At 45.0% G+C, this 25,388-nt stretch overlaps 1 protein-coding gene across 1 annotated transcript in view; it reads left to right on the top strand.

Annotated features, from left to right (window-relative positions):
- Positions 1 to 459: 459 nt before the first annotated feature.
- The window catches only part of LATS1 (large tumor suppressor kinase 1), a 39,066-nt gene continuing 14,137 nt past the window's right edge, over positions 460 to 25,388 (top strand). The window contains exons 1-4 of the mRNA XM_063443333.1: positions 460 to 526; positions 10,019 to 10,489; positions 14,011 to 14,161; positions 19,255 to 20,723. Coding sequence (XP_063299403.1) covers positions 10,166 to 10,489; positions 14,011 to 14,161; positions 19,255 to 20,723 — 1,944 coding nt within the window. The 5' untranslated portion in view covers positions 460 to 526; positions 10,019 to 10,165. The remainder of the gene's footprint in view (positions 527 to 10,018; positions 10,490 to 14,010; positions 14,162 to 19,254; positions 20,724 to 25,388) is intronic.

Raw genomic sequence — 25,388 nt, 5'->3', positions numbered from 1 at the left:
ACAATACAAACATTCAGTCCTAACCAACCATGTATGGCACACGGAAACAGTAGGTAAAGATAGCCCTGCCCAAACGAGTTTGTAAGCTAAAGTGTGTGTCAGTGCTTCTGATGCTTGGTGTCCCTGGAATCGTCCTATACCATCACTTCAATAAAAATTTGGACTGTAAATACCCAAAACTGGGCTCATAAAAGAAACATTCCTACATGGCCCGAGAAATCACCATTCATAACTTGTTAGTGTTCACACTTATCATGGTTTTAATATTCAACATTAGATTTAGCTGCCGCTAATCTTTCTGCACTACCATAGTACCCACAAGCAATAAAGAAAAAAAAAGTCTACGTCATGACGTCGCTGCCAACGCACAGACAGGGCTCTGAGACACCGGCAAATGACAGTGGGAGGAACTTGCGCGAAGAAAAAAAAAAAAAAAAAAAAAAATCAACATCCGGGGATCTAGCAGACACAGAATCGAGGCGCAAAATGGCTGCCCGGAACTGAGCCGAATCTGCTGATCCTGGTGGTGAGTGACCGTTAGTAGTAGAGGAATTTAACGGTTAACGTGAGGCAGGCGCGTGCCGATTGTCAGCGCTTGCGTGGCGCGTGAGACCGTCCCCGAAAACGGCGGTTGGCCTAGTCCACTGAAGGAAATAAAGGGTGGTGTGACTAGACCAGGAGCTCTTATTGGAGAGCTGTGCTGAGGGGGTTGTTCTTATCGTTTATGGGACTCCTGCCTGTACTGTTAGAGTTAGCAAGGAGCTGGATCGCCACGTAGAAAAATGGTTTAGTAAGCCTCTTCTTAGTATTCTTCCCCCGGGTTCTGGTCATTTGGAATAGGCGGGCGGTTATATAAGCTCATGTACCTGACCCTTTCATGACACCCCCATTTTTATCGGCCGGAATTGAGACGGACATTTTTGAATCGTTATTATTTTTGCTATTAAATATTTCTGAACGTGTAAAGTTTTGTAAAACAAATCACCAGAAAGGACAAATATATATATATATAAAAAAAACTTAACGGAGCCGCTGTGCTAGTGGTTACTTGCTAAGGCACAGAGCTCTAATCAAGAGAGACATAAAGCTGCTACCCAGTTATTGCTGCTCCCGGCGGTATTTTAATAAACGAGTTGTTCAAATATAGGTGGAGCTTGAGTTGGGAGGTTAACGTTGTTAAACTGAGAGATTTTCATTTGGATTCGTTTTGGTCACCCTATTATGATGAGTCCTGCGGTGTGTAGTAATCTGGTGGGTTATAGGCCAAAGTAACTGAATTTTGAAAATTTCAGTTTTTAGTCTGGATGTTTTTGTGCAAACATTTGAATTCACTACCTTTGACACTATGGTGAGACAGACCACTTCAGCTCAATGAAGTGGTTTGGGTGCCAGATCCTCCAGGTTTTAACCCTGCAGCTGTAAACATAGAGAAACTGCTATGTTTACATTGCAGGGTTAATCCAGACTCTAGTGGTTGTCTTCCTGATAGCCACTCGAGGCGCTTCTGTGACGCTCAATGCGAAAATCGCATTGAGAAATTCTTTCCTATGGGCGTTTTTGTTGCGCGCGCAGCTCTGGCCGCGCATGTGCATTCGGCTCCACTCGGGAGCTGACGTCGGATGGGGAGGAGAGGTCACCAGCGCCGAGGGAGCATGGCGCTAGATGAAGGTAAGTGGCTGATGGGGTTTTAATCCCTTCAGCCCCAAGGGAGGGCGGCCGTGGGGGGGCCCTAAGGATTATAAAGTATTAGGAAAACGAGTTTGTTTTCCTGACACTATAGTGGTCCTTTAAACAGCCCCGAGGTTTTTATTTTCATAAACCCAACCATGTAGTAAAAGGTAATAAGGTGGCAACATTAGAGAATTATAGCTGAATTATTTTAGCCTGAGTTTTGCAATTCATTTCAAGTGATAAAGACCCTGAAGGGTTGAAACGTTGATGTAAAGGTGGTGAACACTTTTTGAAATACACTTTGGAAAAACCAAAATAGTGCTCCTGTTTGACTTTGTTTGTATGATCTGCTTGAAAGCACCCGGGTAATATTGTTTAATTTATATTTTTGGGGGTTGAGTGCCAGAGTCTGAACTTTTTTATATATATATATATATAATATATATATATATATATATATATATATATATATATATCTTTTTATATATAAAATATATATTTGCCATCATTATAGTGATTAATATAGCCCAATACATACCAAAACCAAACAGAAAATAGGAGGAAAAAAACAGATATAAATCCCTATCCATGAGTAACATGCAGGCTGATAAGAATAATTAACCACTAATTAAACAGCCTCACAACTAGCCATTGTAGAAATACTTTCAACATATGTTGAAAACCCCGTTAATAAATGTAGGCAAATAAAATTTAAACCCACAAAGAGGCCCCTAATGTCAAAGGTAAGAAGACCAATATAGGGAAAGTAGAATACACCCAGAAATGGATTGTAAATTTGTGATTAAAAAAATACGTTGAGGGAGAATAAACACATTTACAGGTGTTAAAGTCTGGTAGAATTGTGCGAATCCCAATTTTAGAGTTAAGTGTTATAACTTAATTGCTGTAGCAAGCTTATTACAGTCCTGATCTCAGAGTGTTTGCAGTACACTGAATACCATACACCAGTGCACCATGGCTTGCTCTCTGAATATTGCTTGTAAAAGAGATGGAAGGAAAGTTACAAGATCTATCTGCACATAGTAATGTGATATAACTTAAACAAAATAGAGGATTCACCAAAAACAAAATTATACATACACATGCATAGATGGCACATTATTATTATTATTATATTTATAGAGCGCCGTCAAATTCTGCAGCGCTTTAGAGTGGGTGGACGAACAGACATGTAGTTGTAACCAGACAAGTCGGACACACAGGAACAGAGGGGTTGAGGACCCTGCTCAATGAGCTTACATGCTAGAGGGAGTGGGGTAAAATGACACAAAAAGGTAAGGATAGTATTAGACTAGTGACAGTTGCAGAAGAGGAATCAGTTGGGAGCTATTAACAGTTTTATTGATACGCACATACATTTCAGAAGTTAAGAAAACATGCATATATCCCAAATTCTACACCTCTGGACAGAGGCGGCTCTAGACTTTGAGGCCTTAGGCGAAACTCAAACATGAGGCCCCACTAACAAAAAAGTGTCACATATACACATTGATGCATAGTTTACCTGTGTATGTGCCTGAGAGTGTGTCTGACAGAGTATCCTTGTGTGTGAATGTATGTCTCTGTGAGCATGTTTGCGTTTTTGTATGAGACCCTATGTGTATGCCATAGCTGCTTGAAGTGTGTTGTGTGTAGGGGGTGGGGGGGGGGGGTGTGATATGGTGAGAAGGAGAGGCGGGTGATGGTGAGGGGGGGTTGATGGTGAGGCTGAGGGTGGTGGGGGGGATGGTGAGGCTGAGGGTGGTGGGGGGGATGGTGAGGCTGAGGGTGGTGGGGGGGATGGTGAGGCTGAGGGTGGTGGGGGGGATGGTGAGGCTGAGGGTGGTGGGGGGGATGGTGAGGCTGAGGGTGGTGGGGGGGATGGTGAGGCTGAGGGTGGTGGGGGGGATGGTGAGGCTGAGGGTGGTGGGGGGGATGGTGAGGCTGAGGGTGGTGGGGGGGATGGTGAGGCTGAGGGTGGTGGGGGGGATGGTGAGGCTGAGGGTGGTGGGGGGGATGGTGAGGCTGAGGGTGGTGGGGGGGATGGTGAGGCTGAGGGTGGTGGGGGGATGGTGAGGCTGAGGGTGGTGGGGGGGATGGTGGGGGGGATGGTGAGGCTGAGGGTGGTGGGGGGGATGGTGAGGCTGAGGGTGGTGGGGGGGATGGTGAGGCTGAGGGTGGTGGGGGGGATGGTGGGGGTATGGTGAGGCTGAGGGGGGTGAGGCTGAGGGTGGTAGGGGGGTGGTGAGGCTGAGGGTGGTAGGGGGGTGGTGAGGCTGAGGGTGGTAGGTGGGTGGTGAAGATGAGGGTGGTAGGGGGGTGGTGAGGCTGAGGGTGGTAGGGGGTGGTGAGGCTGAGGGTGGTGCGGGGGTGGTGAGGCTGAGGGTGGTGCGGGGGTGGCTGGGGGGTGGTGAGGCTGAGGGTGGTGGGGGGTGGTGAGGCTGAGGGTGGTGTGGGGGTGGTGAGGCTGAGGGTGGCGTGGGGGGTGGTGAGGCTGAGGGTGGCGTGGGGGGTGGTGAGGCTGAGGGTGGTGTGGGGGTAGTGAGGCTGAGGGTGGTGTGGGGGTAGTGAGGCTGAGGGTGGTAGGGGGGTGGTGAGGCTGGGGGTGGGGGGGGTGAGGCTGGGGGTGGTGAGGCTGAGGGTGGTGCGGGGTGGTGAGGCTGAGGGTGGTGTGGGGGTGGTGAGGCTGAGGGTGGTGTGGGGGTAGTGAGGCTGAGGGTAGTGGGGGTGGTGAGGCTGAGGGTGGTGTGGGGGGGTGAGGCTGAGGGTGGTGTGGGGGGGTGAGGCTGAGGGTGGTGTGGGGGGGGGGGTGAGGCTGAGGGTGGTGTGGGGGGGGGTGAGGCTGAGGGTGGTGTGGGGGGGGGTGAGGCTGAGGGTGGTGTGGGGGGGTGAGGCTGAGGGTGGTGTGGGGGGGGGTGAGGCTGAGGGTGGTGTGGGGGGGGTGAGGCTGAGGGTGGTGTGTGGGGGGGTGAGGCTGAGGGTGGTGTGGGGGGGGGGTGAGGCTGAGGGTGGTGTGGGGGGGGTGAGGCTGAGGGTGGTGTGGGGGGGGTGAGGCTGAGGGTGGTGTGGGGGGGGTGAGGCTGAGGGTGGTGTGGGGGGGTGAGGCTGAGGGTGGTGTGGGGGGGGTGAGGCTGAGGGTGGTGGGGTGTGGTGTGGCTGAGGCTGGTGGGGTGTGGTGTGGGGGGTGGTGAGGCTGAGGGTGGTGTGGTGGGGCGTGAGGCTGAGGGTGGTGTGGTGGGGCGTGAGGGTGGTGTGGTGGGGGTAGTGAGGCTGAGGGTGGTGTGGTGGGGGGTAGTGAGGGTGGTGGTGGGGTAGTGAGGCTGAGGGTGGTGAGGCTGAGGGTTGTGTGGGGGTGGTGAGACTGAGGGGGGTGGTGAGGCTGAGGGTGGTGTGGGGGGGTGAGGCTGAGGGTGGTGTGGGGGGGTGAGGCTGAGGGTGGTGTGGGGGGGGGTGAGGCTGAGGGTGGTGTGGGGGGGGTGAGGCTGAGGGTGGTGTGGGGGGGGGTGAGGCTGAGGGTGGTGTGGGGGGGGTGAGGCTGAGGGTGGTGTGTGGGGGGTGAGGCTGAGGGTGGTGTGGGGGGGGGTGAGGCTGAGGGTGGTGTGGGGGGGGTGAGGCTGAGGGTGGTGTGGGGGGGGGTGAGGCTGAGGGTGGTGTGGGGGGGGTGAGGCTGAGGGTGGTGTGGGGGGGGGGTGAGGCTGAGGGTGGTGTGGGGGGGTGAGGCTGAGGGTGGTGTGGGGGGGGGGTGAGGCTGAGGGTGGTGTGGGGGGGTGAGGCTGAGGGTGGTGTGGGGGGGGTGAGGCTGAGGGTGGTGGGGTGTGGTGTGGCTGAGGGTGGTGTGGTGGGGCGTGAGGCTGAGGGTGGTGTGGTGGGGCGTGAGGGTGGTGTGGTGGGGGTAGTGAGGCTGAGGGTGGTGTGGTGGGGGGTAGTGAGGGTGGTGGTGGGGTAGTGAGGCTGAGGGTGGTGAGGCTGAGGGTTGTGTGGGGGTGGTGAGACTGAGGGGGGTGGTGAGGCTGAGGGTGGTGTGGGGGGTGGTGAGGCTGAGGGTGGTGGGGGGTGGTGAGGCTGAGGGTGGTGTGGGTGGTGGTGAGGCTGTGGGGGGTGGTGAGGCTGAGGGTGGTGTGGGGGGTGGTGAGGCTGAGGGTGGTGTGGGGGGTGGTGGGGGTGGTGAGGCTGAGGGTGGTGGGGGGGTGGTGAGGCTGAGGGTGGTGTGATGGTAGTGGGGGTGGTGATGCTGATTGTAGTGTGGGGGGTAGTAGGGCCTTAGGGTGGTGGGGTGGTGAAGCTGAGGGTGGTTGGGGGGTAGTGAGGCTGAGGGTGGTTGGGGGGTAGTGAGGCTGAGGGTGGTTGGGGGGTAGTGAGGCTGAGGGTGGTGGGGGGGTTAAGCTGAGGCTGATTGCGGGTGGTGTGGGGGGTAGTGAGGCTGAGGGGGTGAGAGAAAGCCTACCTTTACTCCCTGGTGGTCCTGTGGGCTCCCTGGTGGTCCGGCGGCCATTGCTTCTGGTCTGCAGCTCCGCAGACCATGTAATCTTGCGAGACCATCAGAGCGTTGCCGTGGTAACCCGCGGCAATGCTCTGATTGGCCTGTTTTCGTGAGACACATGGTCTGCAGTTCTGCTCACTGCGGAGCTGCAGACCTGTGTCTGCGGTGGCTGGCCGGGCAGCCAGGAGGGGCCTCGCACCCGGCGGCATACCGGGCAAGCCGCCGGGCCCCCTCCTGGTGTCAGGTCCTCGGTCAGTGTGCCCTCAGGCGGTTTAGGCGAGTGCGAGTCCTTAGGCGGCCGCCTAATTAGAGAGCCGCCTCTGCCTCTGGACATGAAATATGTTGGACTATGGTGTGGTATTTTGGGCTGCGTAAGCCAAGAGCCTATTAAGAAAAGCTGAATTAGCACACTAGTGGATGCAGCTCATTTCAGAATGGAAACAAAGAAATCATAAAAAGAACTGTCCACATATATGGTGGCCATTTAACCCCTTAAAACCGGAGGGCATACTATTACGCCCTATTCTAAGTGGCTCACAAACACTGTCCAAAATTGGCGTTTTTTTGCATTTTTCACACACAAACAAATACTAACGCTAACTTTGGCCAGTGTTTGTGACCAAATGGCTACTAAAAAAGACTGGACATACCCCATTTGCAATACCTTGGGTTGTCTACTATTGCAAATGGTATGCCATTATGGGTGTAAATTTAATTCCTGGGCTACTATACAGTCCCAAAGGCAACGCAACCAATCTGGCGAGTTTCAATTTCAAATGTAACGTGCTATATTTGACCCTGTAACTTCCGAAAACACCATAAAACCTGTACATAGGGGGTACTGTTTTACACGTGAGACTTTGCTGAATACAAATGTGTATTTTATTGCAGTAAAAGGAAACAGTATTATGACATTGACAGTTAAAATGTCATGTAGAACTAAAAAAAATAACATTTCTTATTTTCTCCAATTTTTGTTCATATTAAATTATGTTTCATAGCTAAATATTTGGTATTACATGAAAGCCCTGTTTCCCCTGAATAAAATGATATATAATAAGGGTGGGTGCATTTAATATGAAAGAGGTGAATTACTGCGGCTGGGCCGCACGGGCAGACCTGTGCAGAGTTTTAACCCATTCTTAAGGGGGGGCAAGCCACCTAAACTGTCAAGGAATTCACTTTGTCCAAGGAAAAACCCAAGCTTTTAGATAATTGTATTTGGGTAGGTCTTTTTGCACCTATCGTTCCTGTATGTCAAAACATGTTTTGTTAGGATTGTTTGTGTTGATATTTATTGTACAGCGTCGTAGAATATGTTGGCCCTATATAAATAATTGTAATTGCATCTTTGAGAGATTTATCCCTGATTGAAAATTTCACATACACCCAGAATGTGTATACATTTACAGGTCTCACTGGTGTTTTAGCTGAAACAAGTGTACCAAATATCTTAGAGTATGTTTGACAAATTTGCTTGGAATCTAGGAGCCAGCAAAAAAAGGTTAGGAGCCAGGTTTTTCAATGTCAAAAATACAATTCTTAAAGGGACACTATAGTCACCATAACCACTACAGCTTAACCCCTTAAGGACCAAACTTCTGGAATAAAAGGGAATCATGACGTGTCAGACATGTCATATGTCCTTAAGGGGTTAATGTAGTTGTTCTCGTGTCTATAATCTGTCCCTGCACACTTTTCAATGAAAACCCTGCCTTTTCAGAGAAAAGGCAGTATTTACATTGCTGCCTTGCAACACTTCTAGTGACAGTCACACAGACGGCCTCTAGAGTGCATCCTGGGTCAGTGCTGCACAGTACTTGCGTATAGCGTCTCCACGCCCTGCATAAATGCATCTCTATGAGGAGATGCTTATTCACGCAGCATGGTGCTTTGCTACACATGCGCAATAGCCTACCAATGATTTCCTATGGGAAAGCATTGGATTGGCTGAGAACATCAAGATTGATGATAGCAGTCATGGAGGCAGGGCCAGCTGCGGCGAGATCAGTACAGCGTGGGAGAAAAAGGTAAGTAAAAACCCCTTTCCCGTGTGATTGGAGGGGGACCAGTCATTTAAACACACAGACTCACTGACGCACACACTCACTCAGACACGCACATTCACTGACCTGCACACACGCACACACTTCCTGACACACACACTCACTCACTGACATACACACATTCACTGTCACTGCAATAATCACACATTTATGTGACCACCCAGCCTCCCTACCTTGGTTCAGCTTTCCCTGTGGTCTAGCGGGGCTTCCGTCATCTCCCTGCACTCCTCCATAGAGCGTACTTTATCTGTCCTACCTGTGATTATTAGCGCTGCTGATCATCTAGACAGTAACCTTTCTCCCTTTAGCATGTTTACCGCTGCTCAGGAATTAAGGGGAGATCTACTAACAGCCTATGCATTAAAAGGTCAGCACTAATTAGGTCTATATGTATATTGCAGATTTAGGTGTTTAGCACTTCATCTTCCCACTCACTGACCGTGACAGCACTGCGCCTGGGCATGCAACGTCATGGTATGTTACGATATGAGAACTGAGAAGTAAGATTCCCGGTGTTCTATCAAATTTCCCTACCCGTGAAAATCCCTTACCCTCGTCACTTCCAGTGAGGGGAATCGGATGGAGCCTGCCGACTCATACACAGAGGACATGGAGGTGTGTCTTGAAACTGTACTTCCAAGCCTTCTAATTTTTTAATATTGTTTTTTTTAGGGGATAGGAGGGGAGGGGCCTAAGGGACACCTGGGTGTTAGGAAAATCTAGAATTAATCTAGCAAACGTTCCAAAAGTTCTTCGTCGCATCTCAATATAGCCTTTAACCATAAGGGGTTAAGGGACATTTTTCTGTATGTGTATTTTGGATCCCTGGTGATTCAGTGGCAGAGGGTGCAGACCTAAGTCACCACTTCCTCGCTGTCAGAATTCTTATTGAGTGCAGACCAAGAATACCAGCAGTTACACTGTGACTCATGCAGTGAGTGTGAGGAGTATATATATCTGTGTGTCCGCTCATGCCTAATTTACAAAATCAAAACGTCCTTATTGCATTTTTCTTGTCATAAGACAGGCAGAGTGTAGCTTCTTTAGGGTCCTTGTGTCAGGATTATAGTTGATCCAGAACACAGAATAGTATCTAAGCATGACGTCTAACTGGAACTTAGAATGGCCAGATTTAACGTACCTGAGAATAGTCAAAATACTTGCCGAGGTCAGGGAAACAGAAAGAGACACAACGATGAGGAAAGCCAGAAGTCAAGGATACCAGAAATCAGGGAAGTCAAAACTAAGCCAAAGTCAAATACCAGAAAAACGCAATCAGGAACATACTCTCAGATAACCAGCTAGTGGAAACCACGACAGGGCACTGACTAAAAGGTAATTTGTGTTTAAATTACCCTCCTTAGGCTGTAATTGGCTGTTTCTGACCTCTGACCCCAAAACATGTGTCGTCTTGGTGGGCGGGTGTAAGTCTCCTATTAAAACCGGAACCACAGCGGCCGGCGTCTCTAGGAACGCCGTACTCGCTGGGGACCAGGATAGAAGGAGTCGGGCAGCGGTTTGCCACGACCAAGGTAAGTATTTGACACCTTGCTATGTTATGAATTCACAGTTTTGTGCTAACTGATATACAGGATTTCCAGTCTTGTTAACCTTGCTATTATAGCAATAATTCATCCCTTATTCTCAAAAGATCCTTATCCTTGCTTCATTTCAACCCCTTTCAAATATCATGAACAGTTTAAAACTTAGCATGTTTCCTTCTGCTTGTAGTCTCCATTTATCTACTGCTGATAACATACTGCATATGAATATTGATTGATTTATTTTTCCCAATTTGCAGATTACTTTATCCCTAAGTTTTTTGAAAGCCACCACAAATCTGGGAGCAATACTAATCTTCTTTCAAGCACCTTAAAGCTACACTACAAAGTCCTATTGCCATTTTGACACAATTTCTGGGAGAGGTAATACAGATACATGTGTTTTCATGAAGAGAGGGGACAAGCCAGAAGGACACAGGCAAATGAGGCCCAAAACCTTCCCGGCCAGCAACTACCCAGGCAACAGCAGGCAAATGTTGCTAGAAATACGGGAAAGCCTCCGTCACTTGCCAAAACCATCTGATGTTTCCAAAATGGAGGATCCCAGGCAGGGTCGCAATCCTCCCAAGTTTGGCACCTACCATAAAGCTCTGGCTGAGATCCGCAACTCACTGCAACCATTTGCAAATGCAACTGGGTCTTCTACCAGAAGTGGTACAGAAGTCAACAGACAAATGCTTTATGACTTGCAAGCTGCTGGATTTAATGAGGTAATATACATGCATATGAAAGCTAGTCCTATGCCAAAAGCTTTTTGAATTTACCATATTTCCACTAGTTCACTAAAACTTTTTAATTAATGGAATACTCCAGACACCAAAACAACTTAATCTAAATTAAGTTGTTATGGTGCCTGGAGGCACACTTGCCTCATGGGGTTAAACTGTTGTCGTTCACTAAACTGGCTTGGAAAGAAATGTACCTTTTTCTAAGCCAGTTTTGTGCATGGGGAGTCACTGATTGGCTGAAAGCGTCAGCTGACCGCTCACAGCTAATCAGTCGTGCCCTTGCCCAGCTTCACCCTGCGCTTCCTGAATCTGAAAGTTCAGAAGTTGCATGCCACCTTAGGAGAGTGGACATCGCCGCTGGAGGCAACTTTGGGGTTAAACTGTTTGAGAATAATTTAACCCCTTGACGTAAGAGTTCCTCCAGGGGCCTCCTGGCATCATAACAACTTTGTTTAGATGAAGTTGCTTTTGGTACCTGGAGTGTTCCTTTAACCCCTTAAGGACCAAACTTCTGGAATAAAATGGAATCATGACATGTCACACATGTCATGTGTCCTTAAGGGGTTAAAGGGACACTAGTAACCTGAACCACTACAGCTTAATGTGGTGGTTCTAGTGTCTCTACTATGGTCCCTCCAGGCTTTTTAATGTAAACAGCAGTGTTTGCATTGCTGCCTAAGAACACCTCTAGTGTCTGATCACTCAGAAGATCACTAGAGAGGTGCCTAAACGCTCTGCATAGCAAGTTAAAGGGACACTATAGGCACCACAACAACTTTAACTTTATGAAGCAGTTTTGGTGTCTCACTGCTCAATTTTCTGCCATTTAGCAGTTAAATCACTTTGTTTATACAGCCTTAGTCATACCTCCCTGCATGTGGCTTGAACAGCCTTTTGGAACATTTCCTGTAAAGAGACATCATATGTTTAAACGTCCTTTATTGCACAGTCTGTTTAATCTAGAATTTATTTCCTCCTCTGTTAATAGTTTTGTAAACCCTGCAGGAGCCCCCCGTGTGTGACTTAAAGTTCAATTTACAGAGCAGGAGGTAAAAACTACTGAAGAAAGTTAGTGTCTGATTGAAAATGAAAACATTTTTTTTTGTTTCTTCATGCATGTTGTCAGTCACAGCCTGGGTAGGTTAAGTTAGGGCTACAGAAACAAAAGTTATGTAACTCTTAAATGGCAGAGAATTCAACAGAAAGACTTCAGGTACATGGTCTCTACATCCAAACTGCTAGTTGTTTTGGCAACTATAATGTCTCTTTAAAGATTTGCTCACAACCACACAAACTATGTTTATTATGTTATGTGAAATATAAATCAAAAAGTGGAACAAGTGCTTAGATCAACGCCAAAAAATGTGCATGTGTTCATAAGCTCTCAAAATATAAATAAATTTGCCCTGTGCCACTTAAGACAAAAACCTAAGACATTTATATGTGCAAATGTTGATATTGTAACCGCATCTGGTTCCCCTCTTTACCACTATAACATCTTAAAGCATAGAATTTAGCAGGGCTAACCGTACAGATATCATAGCTATAAAATTATATAGGTAATAAGAGTTTGTCGATTTTTAAAATATATAAATAATTGAGAATACAATTAACATAGGGATTGTCTTTGAAGCAATAACGTTTTGTCTTTTAAAATATTTTATTAAACAGACATATAAAAACTTAATAATCCATTAGAATAATTTATAGCAGAGTTTATAAAATTAAAGTATGTGTTTGCAATATCCATAAAATAGAATTACATATCCTCTTCATCAAGTCAACCTCTCAGTCATGATAAAATGGAGCAGCTTTTAGCATCCAAAATTCTCTCCTCTGTCTTTCTTATATTGATAAGTAGACACATGTATGCATTAGATTTTTAATTAGGTCATGTTAGGACCTTCCTTAACTAAGATATGAGGCCACGACTTTTATCAGTCTAGTGTCATGACCTAGACATCTTATCTATGCTTAGACTAAAACTTAAGGTTGGGCGTGACATGGAAAATTCCCTGACTTGGTGTCACACTAACCTAGGACAAGATGGCATCTTAAAGTCTAAACCCCATATTCACTGACCATGGGTAAAAGGTTTATCAAAGAAACATTGTATGAGAATCAATATGTTCCATTTCTAGCAAATTGTCAGTTTTCAAAATCTCTTAAAGAGAAATACAACTTTCCATTCTAAAAACTTGTAATATTTACATATGCCCAAAACAATATAAACTCCGAACCTAATAAATGTGTACTGTTCCAGCAGCCCTCAGACAAAAGTGACACACACAATCCAATAAATAACAAAAGTAAAAAGTGCTTAACACAATTTTTCTCCAAAGTTTAAATCTGCAAAAAGTCATACAAACAACATGTGCTGACCATCTTATCTAAAAAAAATTAAAATGTGTATCTCGGGGTCCAACTCACATTTACCAGAGCCCTGTCAACCATGGCTCCATTTGAGAGGGATATGTCCCACATTATCAAGGATTAACTGCCCTACACTCTCTTTAGTTTTAATCTTTAACATGGTGCAGTATTAAATATATTTATTTCTGATACACAAAATAAAAGCAGCTTACTCAACGCTTTCGCGTTCTGATCAGCTCCGCTTCCCACTGATGTGTAGTGATGCGGTTTGCTAGCCTTATGGGCTTCGTCTGACTGATAAGTAGAGCCATTGACACCCAGGCATACACTTGTGTATACACAAAAGTGTTTTTTTTTTTCTCATCAGATCATCTGCAGTATTATGCTATTAGTATGATTATTTGCAGATTTAAAAGGAAAGCCCATTTCCTGGCACTATAGGGTTAATAGGTTCCCCCCTCTCTCACGCCACCCCTCCCGAGTTGCTGAATTGCTAAAACCCCTTCAGCCACTTACCTGAATCCAGCGCCGATGTCCCTCTGCGCTGGGTCAGGTTTCGCCTACGCTCCTCCCCTGCCGACGTCAGACGCATTAGACCTCCCTATATTAAAGCATTATTCAATGCTTTTCTATGGGGAAAATCTGACGCTGGAGGTACATGAGGACCTCCAGCGTCAGATAATGGACAAAAAGTCAATTACGATTCCGGAAGCGCCCCCAGTGGCTGTCTGGTAGACAGCCACTGGGGCAAACTTAGAGCTGCAATGTAAACATTGCAGTTCTCTGGAACTGCAATGTTTTACATTGCAGCACTAAGTGCAAAAGGGTCAAAGCACCCAGACTACTTCAATTAGCTGAAGTGGTCTGGGTGCCTACAGTGTCCCTTTAAACTTTTTAGAAAAATTGTGTTAAGTATATTTAGCACCACTGTATTATCTTCTTATTTAATGGATATCAAGTTGTATTTACATTAATCTGGAGTTTCTGTGCCATTCTTAAAGACAGCAAAGGGAGAATATTCAGTTGCCTAGTAGCAGAAAACATTTTGGAATATATAAGATTTGTAAGCGCACACATTTCTTCATAATCTATTATGGATAGTGTTAACAAATTACATTTTCCTAAAATAGGACATGGTTGTTAAAGCCCTTCAACAAACAAATAGCCGCAGCATAGAAGCTGCAATTGAGTACATCAGCAGGATGAACTATCAGGAGCCATACCGAGAGCCACTCATTGCTGCAGCTGCTAGAACACACAATCTTGTAATGAAGCCCACAGGTAAGCTGCTGGAGTTTTGTTACAATTTCATAATGATAATTTTGTGATTTATTAATTTACATTTTTTTTGTGCATTTGCCTCGGGATATTTTACATGTAAGTGGAGATTTTGTAAAATAAGTTAGCTTTTTTTTTTTTGATCCGCTTGAAAATTAAGTAGTATTTCTGGCCGAAATGGAAGGCGCTCGTGAATGTACTTTTAACCCCTTAAGGACGGAGGAAATTGTACACATTCTGATCAAAAACCTTAAACAAAACGTGGAATTTGCACTATATGTCTGTTTAACCATAATTTATGTCTTTCATATTAAGTGCACCCACACTTCTTTTTTTTTTTTTTTTTTTTTTTTTTAATTCTTTATTTTTGGTATGCAGGTAGTTACAACAGTGCCTGTGTCACCACAACAGCATTGACAGGCTCAATTTTCATAGACATATGATAGCAGTATTGTGGCAAGTTGGAAATGCATAACATTTTTTTTTTTAAGTGAAAAAGGTAACAATACAGCAAATAAGCTATTAACAATATGGCGTAAACTTAGTGCGACTAGCTTGAGGCCTCGTGGTGAGATCAACAGGCTTGTATGTTTATGAGAAAACAGTAATGTACAATTCGCTTGTCTTGTCCTAAAGCACACAACTTTTGGCTAACAAGACAGGCTAGGCACATGCTGGTTAGACGTAGTGGGTTACTTGATTGATTGTTTGGTAATGGTAACTTAGGATTAGTGATTATAGTGAGTGTCATCGCTGTATATTATATGAAACTCTTAGGCTACTAAACAGCGTTTATATTAAGCTAGACATACATAGAGAATTGCAAATTGCGCCTAGGGTGTAGAGCAGGCTATTTGTGTAAATGTATGCGCATGTAAAACAAGGAAAAAAAATAAAAATAAACGACAAGCACCTTGTTTGTAGTAGAGACCTCAGGCTCGAACAAGGTAATAGTCAGTGATAACGGTAGCACTGCAGTTAGTAAAATATAGGTGGTACTGACTGACTATGTGAGTGAGAAGTATAAGAATAAACTAGTGCTTTACACATGTGACTCATTAGTCAATTGAGAGTCATAACAGTTGACTGACTAAACATATCATAATATATTATATTAGGCACAAGGCAGATGAAAGTGATCAAATGGCATACACAAGGCAAACCATAGTACATGTGAGGTCTCACTGCTGCGACCTTTGTGTAAGGACCCATAGGAGAGATCATGTTGAGTCACCTCTTCAGCCTATTCCCGCTGTTGGAAAGTGGCTGTGTCCCTCTGGCTGGTCGTGGGGAGCAGCCGCCGCTCCAGGGTGAATTAGGGCGTCCTTCAATTCGTGTGGACTAGGGTGAGTAAAATGAGCAGACTTGAGTACAGTCCTCTGTGCAGTCTCAGGTGCCGGCTTGAGTGCAGGTCGCTGTGCTGGCTTGAGTGCAGGCCGCTGTGTAGGCTGCTGTGCAGGCTTGGGTGCAGGCCGCTGTGCGGGCTTGGGTGCAGGCCGCTGTGCGGGCTTGGGTGCAGGCCCCTGTGCGGGCTTGGGTGCAGGCCGCTGTGCGGGTTTATGTGCAGGCCGCTGTGCGGGCTTGGGTGCAGGCCGCTGTGCGGGCTTGGGTGCAGGCCGCTGTGCGGGCTTGGGTGCAGGCCGCTGTGCGGGCGTGGGTGCAGGCCGCTGTGCGGGCGTGGGTGCAGGCCGCTGTGCGGGCGTGGGTGCAGGCCGCTGTGCGGGCGTGGGTGCAGGCCGCTGTGCGGGCGTGGGTGCAGGCCGCTGTGCGGGCGTGGGTGCAGGCCGCTGTGCGGGCGTGGGTGCAGGCCGCTGTGCGGGCGTGGGTGCAGGCCGCTGTGCGGGCGTGGGTGCAGGCCGCTGTGCGGGCGTGGGTGCAGGCCGCTGTGTGGAGAATTGTGCAGGCTTTGGTGCAGACCTCTGTGTGCGTTTTAGAGCAGGCCTGTGACTCTGTGCAGGTGTTGCGGTGGACTGTCGGGAGGCTTCTATCCCCATATGTTTCTGCGTCCGTGCTGCCAGCTTGGCCCAGAACCGTGCCCAGAAGCGCTCAAAGGCTCGTGCGATTGGATCCTCGTGGGGGACCACAACCCCGTGTGTCCTCAGGGCCGCCATCTTTGCCGTGTGAAGTGTTAGGCGCTCGGTGCCTCTTATCTCCTCGCCCCAGGCCGACTGGGGGCCGAGAGCAGGAGGGGACCGGGATAACCGGGTTCCGTGGCAGATTTCCAGCCGTTTCCGGCGGCAGGAGAGCGTCTGTCTCCCGCGCCCGCAATGCTGTGAGGCCTCGCCAGGGTGTCGGACGTACACCGGAGCGATAGTTGCTTGGAGGGTATCGTTGAAATAGTCCCGGTGTCCTCCTTCGCCTGGTAGCCCTTATCCGCCACTTTGTTGCCGTTTCTGTCGCGTATTGTCGGTTTTTCTGTTGTTCCTGGCCGGAGCTGTTGAGGCTAACGTCCTCTCGGCTCCACGGTCAGGCCCCGCCCCCCACCCACACTTCTTATATATTATTTTATTCGGGAGAAACGGCTTTCAATTTCATTTCAAATATTTATACATGAAACATAATTTAATGTGAATACAATTTTAGAAAAATTAAGATTTTTATTTTTAAAGTTTAACTGTGAATGTCATAATACTGTTAGGCTTTACTGCACATTTCTGTTCAGCGATGTCTCACGAGTGCATCAGTACTCACCATGTGCAGGTTTTAGGAGGTTTTGGAACGTTACAGGGTCCTTTATAAGACTTGCCCATTTCTGTTTTTGCACTTTGAAATTTGCCAGATTGGTTATGTTTCCTTTGAGACCAAATAGCAGCCCAGGAATGAAAATTACCCCCATCACGGCAAACCATGTATATAGAATTTCTTTATTTGTGCCATTACTAAACATTTTTACCACAGTAGGGGAACTGCCTGACAGCCTAGGGCAGTCCCCCTGGAGGCAGCTGCAAATTCAAAAATTTGGTGTGTTTTTTTTGGTTTGTTTGTTTTTTGTGTTGCATATTTTTTGCACTGTTTTATACTTATAGAATGCATCGGAATAAATAAACACTAAAATCACTCGAGTAGGAGGAAAGAGCAACAGAATAATATTGTGTAACTTCATACATACATACATACATAATATATACATTCCTCTTGCTTTTGAATAACGTAAATATTTCCTATACAGAGATAAAAATAAAGCACAACATAGTGTAATCTGTATATATATATATTCTGTGAGTAGGTGTCAGAATTCAGAACACTCACAATTTTCTGAGCCCATTAAAGTTGGCTCTGGAATTATAGAGCCATGTGTGACTCCTTATGGACACAAGGTAGTTTCCTCCAATGGTTGGGTCCCACAAAGTGTAAAATTGTTGAAATCAGGAACTCAGAAACACGTCATGACGTCTGACGAACAGGCGCGTTATGACGTCGCACGGCACGTGGAACATGCATGGTTGATTGACCCGCGGCACTGAACTGGTGTATTCAGAAGAGAGTGCATCTACTCACCTCTTCTTGGAGTTCCTGATTTAATCAATCTTACACTTTGTGGGACCTAACCATTGGAGGAAACTACCTTGTGTCCATAAGGAGACATACATGCTCTATAAGTCCAGAGCAAACTTTAACCCCTTAAGGACCAAACTTCTGGAATAAAGGGGAATCATGACATGTCACACATGTCATGTGTCCTTAAGGGGTTAATGGGCTCAGAAAATTGTGAGTATTCTGATGTTGCTTCCACTCTGCATGGTGTCCAAACCTTCTCCTAGCCCCCCCCTTTTTTTTTTTTAATCCAATTCAGTTTTCAGTTCATGTCACCAGGACTGACTTCTATTTTATAGCAGCCATTAGCAAATGAATTTTTTTTTAACATCTATCATTTTTATCTGAACTTTGTCTAATCAATACTCAAAAATGCTTTCAATCTGTTTACATGCCCAACTACAGCAGTAGTTGGCTTCCATTGAAATTAATTGTAAAGAAAGTAAATTGTGAGTGTACTGTGCGATTAAAGTTCATATTGTATAAACACTGTATAATGGTGTATGTGAAGTCTTCTTAACCCTGTAAATTCAGTGGGAAATGTATGCTGTGTAATTACTATACAAAAGCTTTCTGTTAGCTACATGGTAAAGTACGGAGAGCAGGACAAAGATGACATACCTCAGCCCGAAGTATGTAAAACTTACCTTACCAGCACCCCATTGCTACTGGATTTACTTTGAATCTGTTAGTCTCTGGGTTCTGTGCAAAATGTGCATAGTCCCCTGAAAAGGACAGATCTGCTTTAACCCCTTAAGGACCAAACTTCTGGAATAAAAGGGAATCATGACATGTCACACATGTCATGCGTCCTTAAGGGGTTAAAGAAGGCCTAAGTTGATGTTTTATTTATTTGTTTTTAGTATCAGAAAAAAAGGTTATAGTTAACAAAGATATTCTTAAATGTATTAAAGGACCACTCTAGTGCCAGGAAAGCATTCTCGTTTTCCTGGCACTAGAGTGCCCTGAGGGTGCCCCCACCCTCAGGGACCCCCTCCCGCCCGGCTCTGGAAAGGGGAAAAGGGTTAAAACTTACCTTTTTCCAGCGCTGGGCGGGGAGCTCTCCTCCTCCTCTCCGCCTCCGTTCCTCCCCGACGGCTGAATGCGCACGCGCGGCAAGAGCTGCGCGCGCATTCAGCCGGTCACATAGGAAAGCATTCATAATGCTTTCCTATGGACGCTTGCGTGCTCTCACTGTGATTTTCACAGTGAGAATCACGCAAGCGCCTCTAGCGGCTGTCAATGAGACAGCCACTAGAGGAAATAGGGGAAGGCTTAACTAATTGATAAACATAGCAGTTTCTCTGAAACTGCTATGTTTATAAAAAAATTAGTTAACCCTAGCTGGACCTGGCACCCAGACCACTTCATTAAGCTGAAGTGGTCTGGGTGCCTAGAGTGGTCCTTTAATACAAGGACAAATTTAATTGCCATTTTTTTTGTTCTATTTACTCAAGGATTCTTTTCCCTTTTGAGAGAGTCTTCTAAATTTGTGTATTTATATTTTCTGGGAGAAATTACTCATTGATATATATATTTCTCTTTAAATTTCATTTACACAGGTGGTGTTCAACATTCAGTGAATCGTAGGCAAAGTTGGAAGGGTTCAAAAGAGTCGCTAGTCCCACAGAGGCACATCTCTCCCTTATCTGACAGTGTTGTTTATGGATCTGAAAATCCACCCACACAAGCTGAGATGGGTAGACCCTTGTCAGGATCTGGTTTTACTCAATCACTTTCTGTAAATGGCCAGAGGGTGAATCCACCACCACCACCACAAGTGAGAAGTGTTACTCCACCACCACCCCCTCCACCCAGGGGACAGACACCGCCCCCAAGGGGCACAACTCCACCGCCTCCTTCATGGGATCCCAATTCTCAAAATAAACGATTTTCTGGTAACATGGATTTTATAATTTCTCGCATTTCCCCTGTTCCACCAGCAGGTTGGCAGGAAACATATCAGTCTGCTTCCATGAACTCCACACAAATGATGCACACACCGTCTCCAGGTCAGAGGGCTATGAACCCTGTGCCTGTTGGAAGGCAGCCCATAATTATGCAGTCATCCAGTAACAGTAAATTTGGCTACTCTGTAAGGTCTGGAATGCACAATGGCAACGGACAGGCTGAGTTTATAAGTCAACAAGGAGGTGGCAATGTAGGAGGCCGTCAACCACCACCTTATCCTATGTCAAATGGTCCAAGCACTGCTCCCTCACCTTCTGTTTATAACAATGGTAACCTGCCCCCATCCATGTTGGTTCCAAATCGAAATAGCCACAACATGGAACTATATAACTTAGGCATTCCAAGTCATCCCACTTCTTGGCCCCAGTCCTCCTCTACCCATTCACCACCTGGAAGTGGGCATGAAATTGCATCTTGGCAACCAAATATCCCTGTTCGATCCAATTCTTTCAATAATCCTTTAGCAAGTCGACAGGTACATCCTGCTAATAGTCAGTCATCTGCCACTACTGTGACTGCAATCACTCCAGCCCCTATTCAGCAACCCGTAAAAAGCATTAGGGTGTTGAAACCAGAACTTCAGACAGCATTGGCACCAGCCCATCCATCTTGGATGGCACAAAATGTACAACCAGGACATATTCCAGAAGTAGTATCACATGGCAACGCATTCCAGTCACCACAGGCTGAGGTACCAAATTATCAGGGGCCACCACCTCCATATCCAAAGCACTTAATACAGCCAAACACTACTTTTTATGATACAGGACTTAAACCAAATAAAGAAGAACCACAGACTGCATCCCCAAATATACAAGAAGAAGTGGAGAGGGGTGCAGAAGCTGCTGTGGATACGGTAGAGAAGGAAAAGAAGCAGATAACCACTTCACCTGTACCAGTCAGAAGGAGCAAACGTGATGAAGAGAGAAGGGAATCTCAAATTCAGAGTTACTCACCCCAGGCATTTAAATTCTTCATGGAGCAACATGTAGAAAATATCTTAAAATCCCACCATCAGCGGCTGCACAGAAAGAAACAGCTGGAGAACGAGATGATGCGGGTATAAGTACTACATTTGCAATTTGTGTTCCAAATAGAAAAGTTAAAGTTTGTAGAATTAATTTAGATTTAAAAAAAAAAAGCTTACATTTTAAGGCAAAAAAGCAGTGATGCACATGCAGTTAGTAACACTGTGAAAAATACAATTTTGTTCCCAAAACAAACAGGGGCTCTTGGCAAGAGAACTTATTTCCACGTGTCATTCACACTTTCACATACATTTCCCTTCATACACATGTCCCTTTAAATCCCTGTCCTTTGTTTACTCAATTTGTTGTTACACCTCATTGGATGGCTTGGTGAGATGCACTGAATATTAACACCAGGATTGCAAACATCTAATACAATTGTACTGAACTATCTGCTGTGAGCAAATTATAACAAGGTTTACCTGCAGCTTAATAAATAACAGATGAGACACAAGACCATAGCCTTGAGGAGGAAGTGGCCTGGCAAGAAAGCCAGGGCTTAAGCTGCCATCAAGCATCCACCTACCACACTGTGCCTCTTTCCCTGTTGCAATGGGGGTAGTGACTGAAAGTAAGAGAAACATTTAAATTAATTTAGTGGAATGACACTTGCAGGGTTATTCAGTACAGTGAAAATTAAATGTGTATTCAAATTTTAGGCTAGAGTAGCCAAACTGAATGCATAACTGGCTTAGAGATGTTTTTCCAGTTTGGGTATTTTGACCTTAGAATTGAATTTCTTACTTTAGTGAGTAACTCTGCTAGACTAAATATGCAGTGATTGACACCAATTCAGTTTCCCCAGATGTGAGATGGGAAGGAGCAGGGAAAATATACCACACAGTTACTCTTCACATACACACCCAAGTATTCTTGCAATTCTCCACATCAACATATTGACATGCCACCTGAATACAACCTTGCGCACACGCACGCGATATGGGATGGGGCCTAAAAAATAAGACCGTGGGAGAGTGTTAAAATAAAGGGAAACGTGACCATGAGGAATGTCATTTTGATAAGAAGGGCAGTGAATTGTAAATGACACTTCATCCAAATGTTATACCACACTTTACACTCCTGCATTATACCCACATCGACACTACATTCTTGGGGATTAATCTGCATCAAAATGATTGACACATGGGGGCAAGTTATTCAGACCTGGCTAGTTAATTACAATTTGTAGCGTGTGTTTCTATATTTTGCATTATTCCCCAGTTGTGTTTACTGTATTTTCTTATCTCCTGTTCCACATCTTTCCTTTATCATTGTTGTTGTTATTGGAAATTATATAGCACCAACTTATTCCACAACGATTCACAAAACTGTAAAGAATGATATTTAACAGTAAATGAGACAATTAAAAAATGTTACAGGGACAATAGGTTGATGAGGATCCTGCTCAAACAAGTTTATAATCTTTATGTGCTATAATTACAATATAAAGTAAGTTATAAAAGTAAATATGAGCAAATAAGAGATGGCATGTGAATAGATGCAGGTTAATTAGCCAGTGGTGTTTTGGGGCATTTATGTGTTTGGGTGTGGGGTTTGAACAGTGTGTAACAGTCACTCATATCAGTGGAGTTGATAGATTTGTCTCCAAGTGCATTCACTATTAATTACATTGCTAAATTAAGCTCCTACTTATAGTGGACATGTCAAGATGTTTGTTTTATTACGTTTGGTTATCCCTTCCTTATGCCCCCTGTATGTTATTGATTACACTTCCTTGCCACTTCTCTTTGTTTCTATTTATCTTTTCTTCCTTGTGTTGGATCTCAATATCTAGGAACAGCCATTCTGTTCACCTCTTTCCATAAAGTCTGCAGTTTCCCTTCTGTGCGATTGATTTGACTAATGTACTATGGATCAATTTAATTGGCAACTGAAACGGAACCTAGACTTTGCACGCCCCTGCCGTCCCATTTACTTACCCGGTCGCCGGCGATTAGGGGTGGGGGGACACACCTGGCATCCCTGGGAGTCCCCCTGATGCCGATCCGGCCGTCCTGGGCTATGTGATCGCGAGGTCCTTGCCTCTCCAGTGCCTCCACCAGTGCCTCTCCCGAGATTAGGGTCTGGACCCACCCCTACATTTTGAATGCACTATGAATAGAAATATGCAGAGGGTCAAAAAACAGAACAATTTAATCCTTGTTTGTAGAATTTATTTTCCTGATGTTGCTCACCTCTTGAGTCTACTGGCACTGAAAGACTCTTTTCCTCTTAACCAGTATAGGCCACAATGTTATGTTTTTGAATAACCTTTCTTGAAATTTAAATTAATTTTTTTAATGATGTATATTCTGATATTTTAATATTTTGAAGAACTCATTTAAAAAGGCCTTCCACTATATGTTTCTGTTTGGGATTCAAAATTAAAGTACCGTATATACTCTAGTATAAGCCGAGTTTTTCAGCACATTTTTTGTGCTGAAAAACCCCAACTCGGCTTATACTCGAGTCAATAGTCTGTATTATGGCAATTTACATTGCCATAATACAGACAGGGGCTGTGGGGGCTGCAGAGAGCTGTAACTTACCTCTCCTGTCAGCTCCCTCTTCCTCCGCGCCGTCCGTTCAGCACCTCGGTCAGCTCCCACTGTAAATCTCGCGAGAGCCGGTCAGCTCTTCTGTCAGCTCCCACTGTAAGTCTCTCGCGAGACTTACAGTGGGAGCTGACAGAAGAGCTGACCGGACGGCGCGGAGGAGGAGGGAGCTGACAGGACCTGCAGGAGAGGTAAGTTACAGCTCTCTGCCAGCCCCCACAGCCCCCACTGAACTGCCAATGCTGGACCACCAGGGAAGGAGAGCCCCCCTCCCTTATATATCAAGCAGGGAGGGGGGACGAAAAAAAACCTATAATAATAATAACAACAACATCAAAAATAATTAAGTTAAATAAAAAAAAAAAATTAGAAATAATAATATAAAAAAAATGTAAATAATTACAAAAATAAATAAAATTGCCCGCCCCCCACCAAGGCTCTGCAACACACACACACACACACACACACACGCTGCACTCATACACACACGCTGCACTCATACACACACGCTGCACTCATACACACACGCTGCACTCATACACACACGCTGCACTCATACACACACGCTGCACTCATACACACACGCTGCAAATAAATATTCAATTGATATATTTTTTTTAGGATCTAATTGTATTTAGAAATTTACCAGTAGCTGCTGCATTTCCCACCCTAGTCTTATACTCGAGTCAGTAAGTTTTCCCAGTTTTTTGGGGTAAAATTAGGGGCCTCGGCTTATATTCGGGTCGGCTTATACTCGAGTATATACGGTAGTTACTATCTGTAGGTGTCTTATGCAGAATGTTCTTTGCAAAAAGCTCAACACCTCCAATTGTGCACTTTAAGAAATTCTATTTTCTGCAATGTTTGTTGGTTATATAATTATAAGTATAAATGATAACTCATGTGTTTACACTGGCACCACTAATCAATCATTATTATTGCACCTATATTGTAAAGATTTTTTTTCTTTTTATATGAATAACTGTTTACACAAAAACATGTTCTCCTTTAATACATGATGCGTTCGTTTTTATGTTTGCTTATTGAGGCTTTTTCTCAATCTGTCAGATACGTGTCTCTTAGCCTCTTTTCCTTTCTTCCTTTCCCCCCTTCCCACTCACTAACAGATGGTTTAAAAGTGTTAAGATTGGAGCTTGGCTGACCTGTTCAAGCCTCCATTACTGGGTAGGCAAATAATTATTGGCATTCTGGTGAAATAAGAATAGCATGACATTCTTAAGCCTCTGCATGTCTTTACTGTGATAATGTAAGCATGGAGTTAAAGTGGCTCTGTAACAGCCATATAGGTTTTTTGTTTTTGTTTTGGTCCCCTCAATCGTTTACCTAAATTCCCCCCCATCTCCGAAACCCTGTATATTCTAAATGAATACACGCCATCTTCTAATTACTGGCAGTTATATAACGTTACTGGCTTCTTCTGCACTGAGTACGAGTCTTAAGTCTTGAGCATGTTTTATGGACGCAATTATTTTATTTTAGCTAGTTTTTGGTTTCTATATAAAGAAGTGCAGACACGCATACCCAGTAAGCCATGGGTAATGAAAATGGTACCGGGCAAGGGTTACCCTTGAAAACAATCCAAAATGATCTCACAAGGTTGTGGAGGAAGGACTTGACAAATTAACTGGAGCTTCCTCAGGTTCCAGCCTTTCTAAAGATTGTCAAGCATAGGAAAAATAAGACAAAGCAGTCCCTATTTTGTCTTATGTTTTTAAGGAGGAATAGATCAGAAAGGGGGGAAAAAGAACATATTCTGAAAGAGGACAAGAAGAGGAAACAATTGGAGCAAGGTAAGTTTGGGGTGACAGAGCCACTTTAACAGTCAACACATTCATGTACATTTACTTCTGATACCTAATACTCTGCTATTTGAGCTTGCAAAGTTCACATTTGTTTTTCACATTCATTTAACCAACTTATAATGTTGCTTGCTATTTACCTCCCTGTATTATAAATTTGTTTACTGACCAATTTTACAATACTTTTTATTTTATTTTTTTACGTTTAATGCATTTTGCCAACAAACCAAAAACTCTGTATGTTTTGATTTAACATGGCCTCCTTTTATATTTAACGATCATTTCCACTCCCAACTAACTTAACGACTAGATTTGAAATGCA

This window comes from Pelobates fuscus, chromosome 2 (genome assembly GCF_036172605.1).
Source record: "Pelobates fuscus isolate aPelFus1 chromosome 2, aPelFus1.pri, whole genome shotgun sequence".
Lineage (NCBI taxonomy): Eukaryota > Metazoa > Chordata > Amphibia > Anura > Pelobatidae > Pelobates > Pelobates fuscus.
Note: the sequence above shows the minus strand (reverse complement) of the source record. Positions and strands in the feature narration are given on the sequence as shown.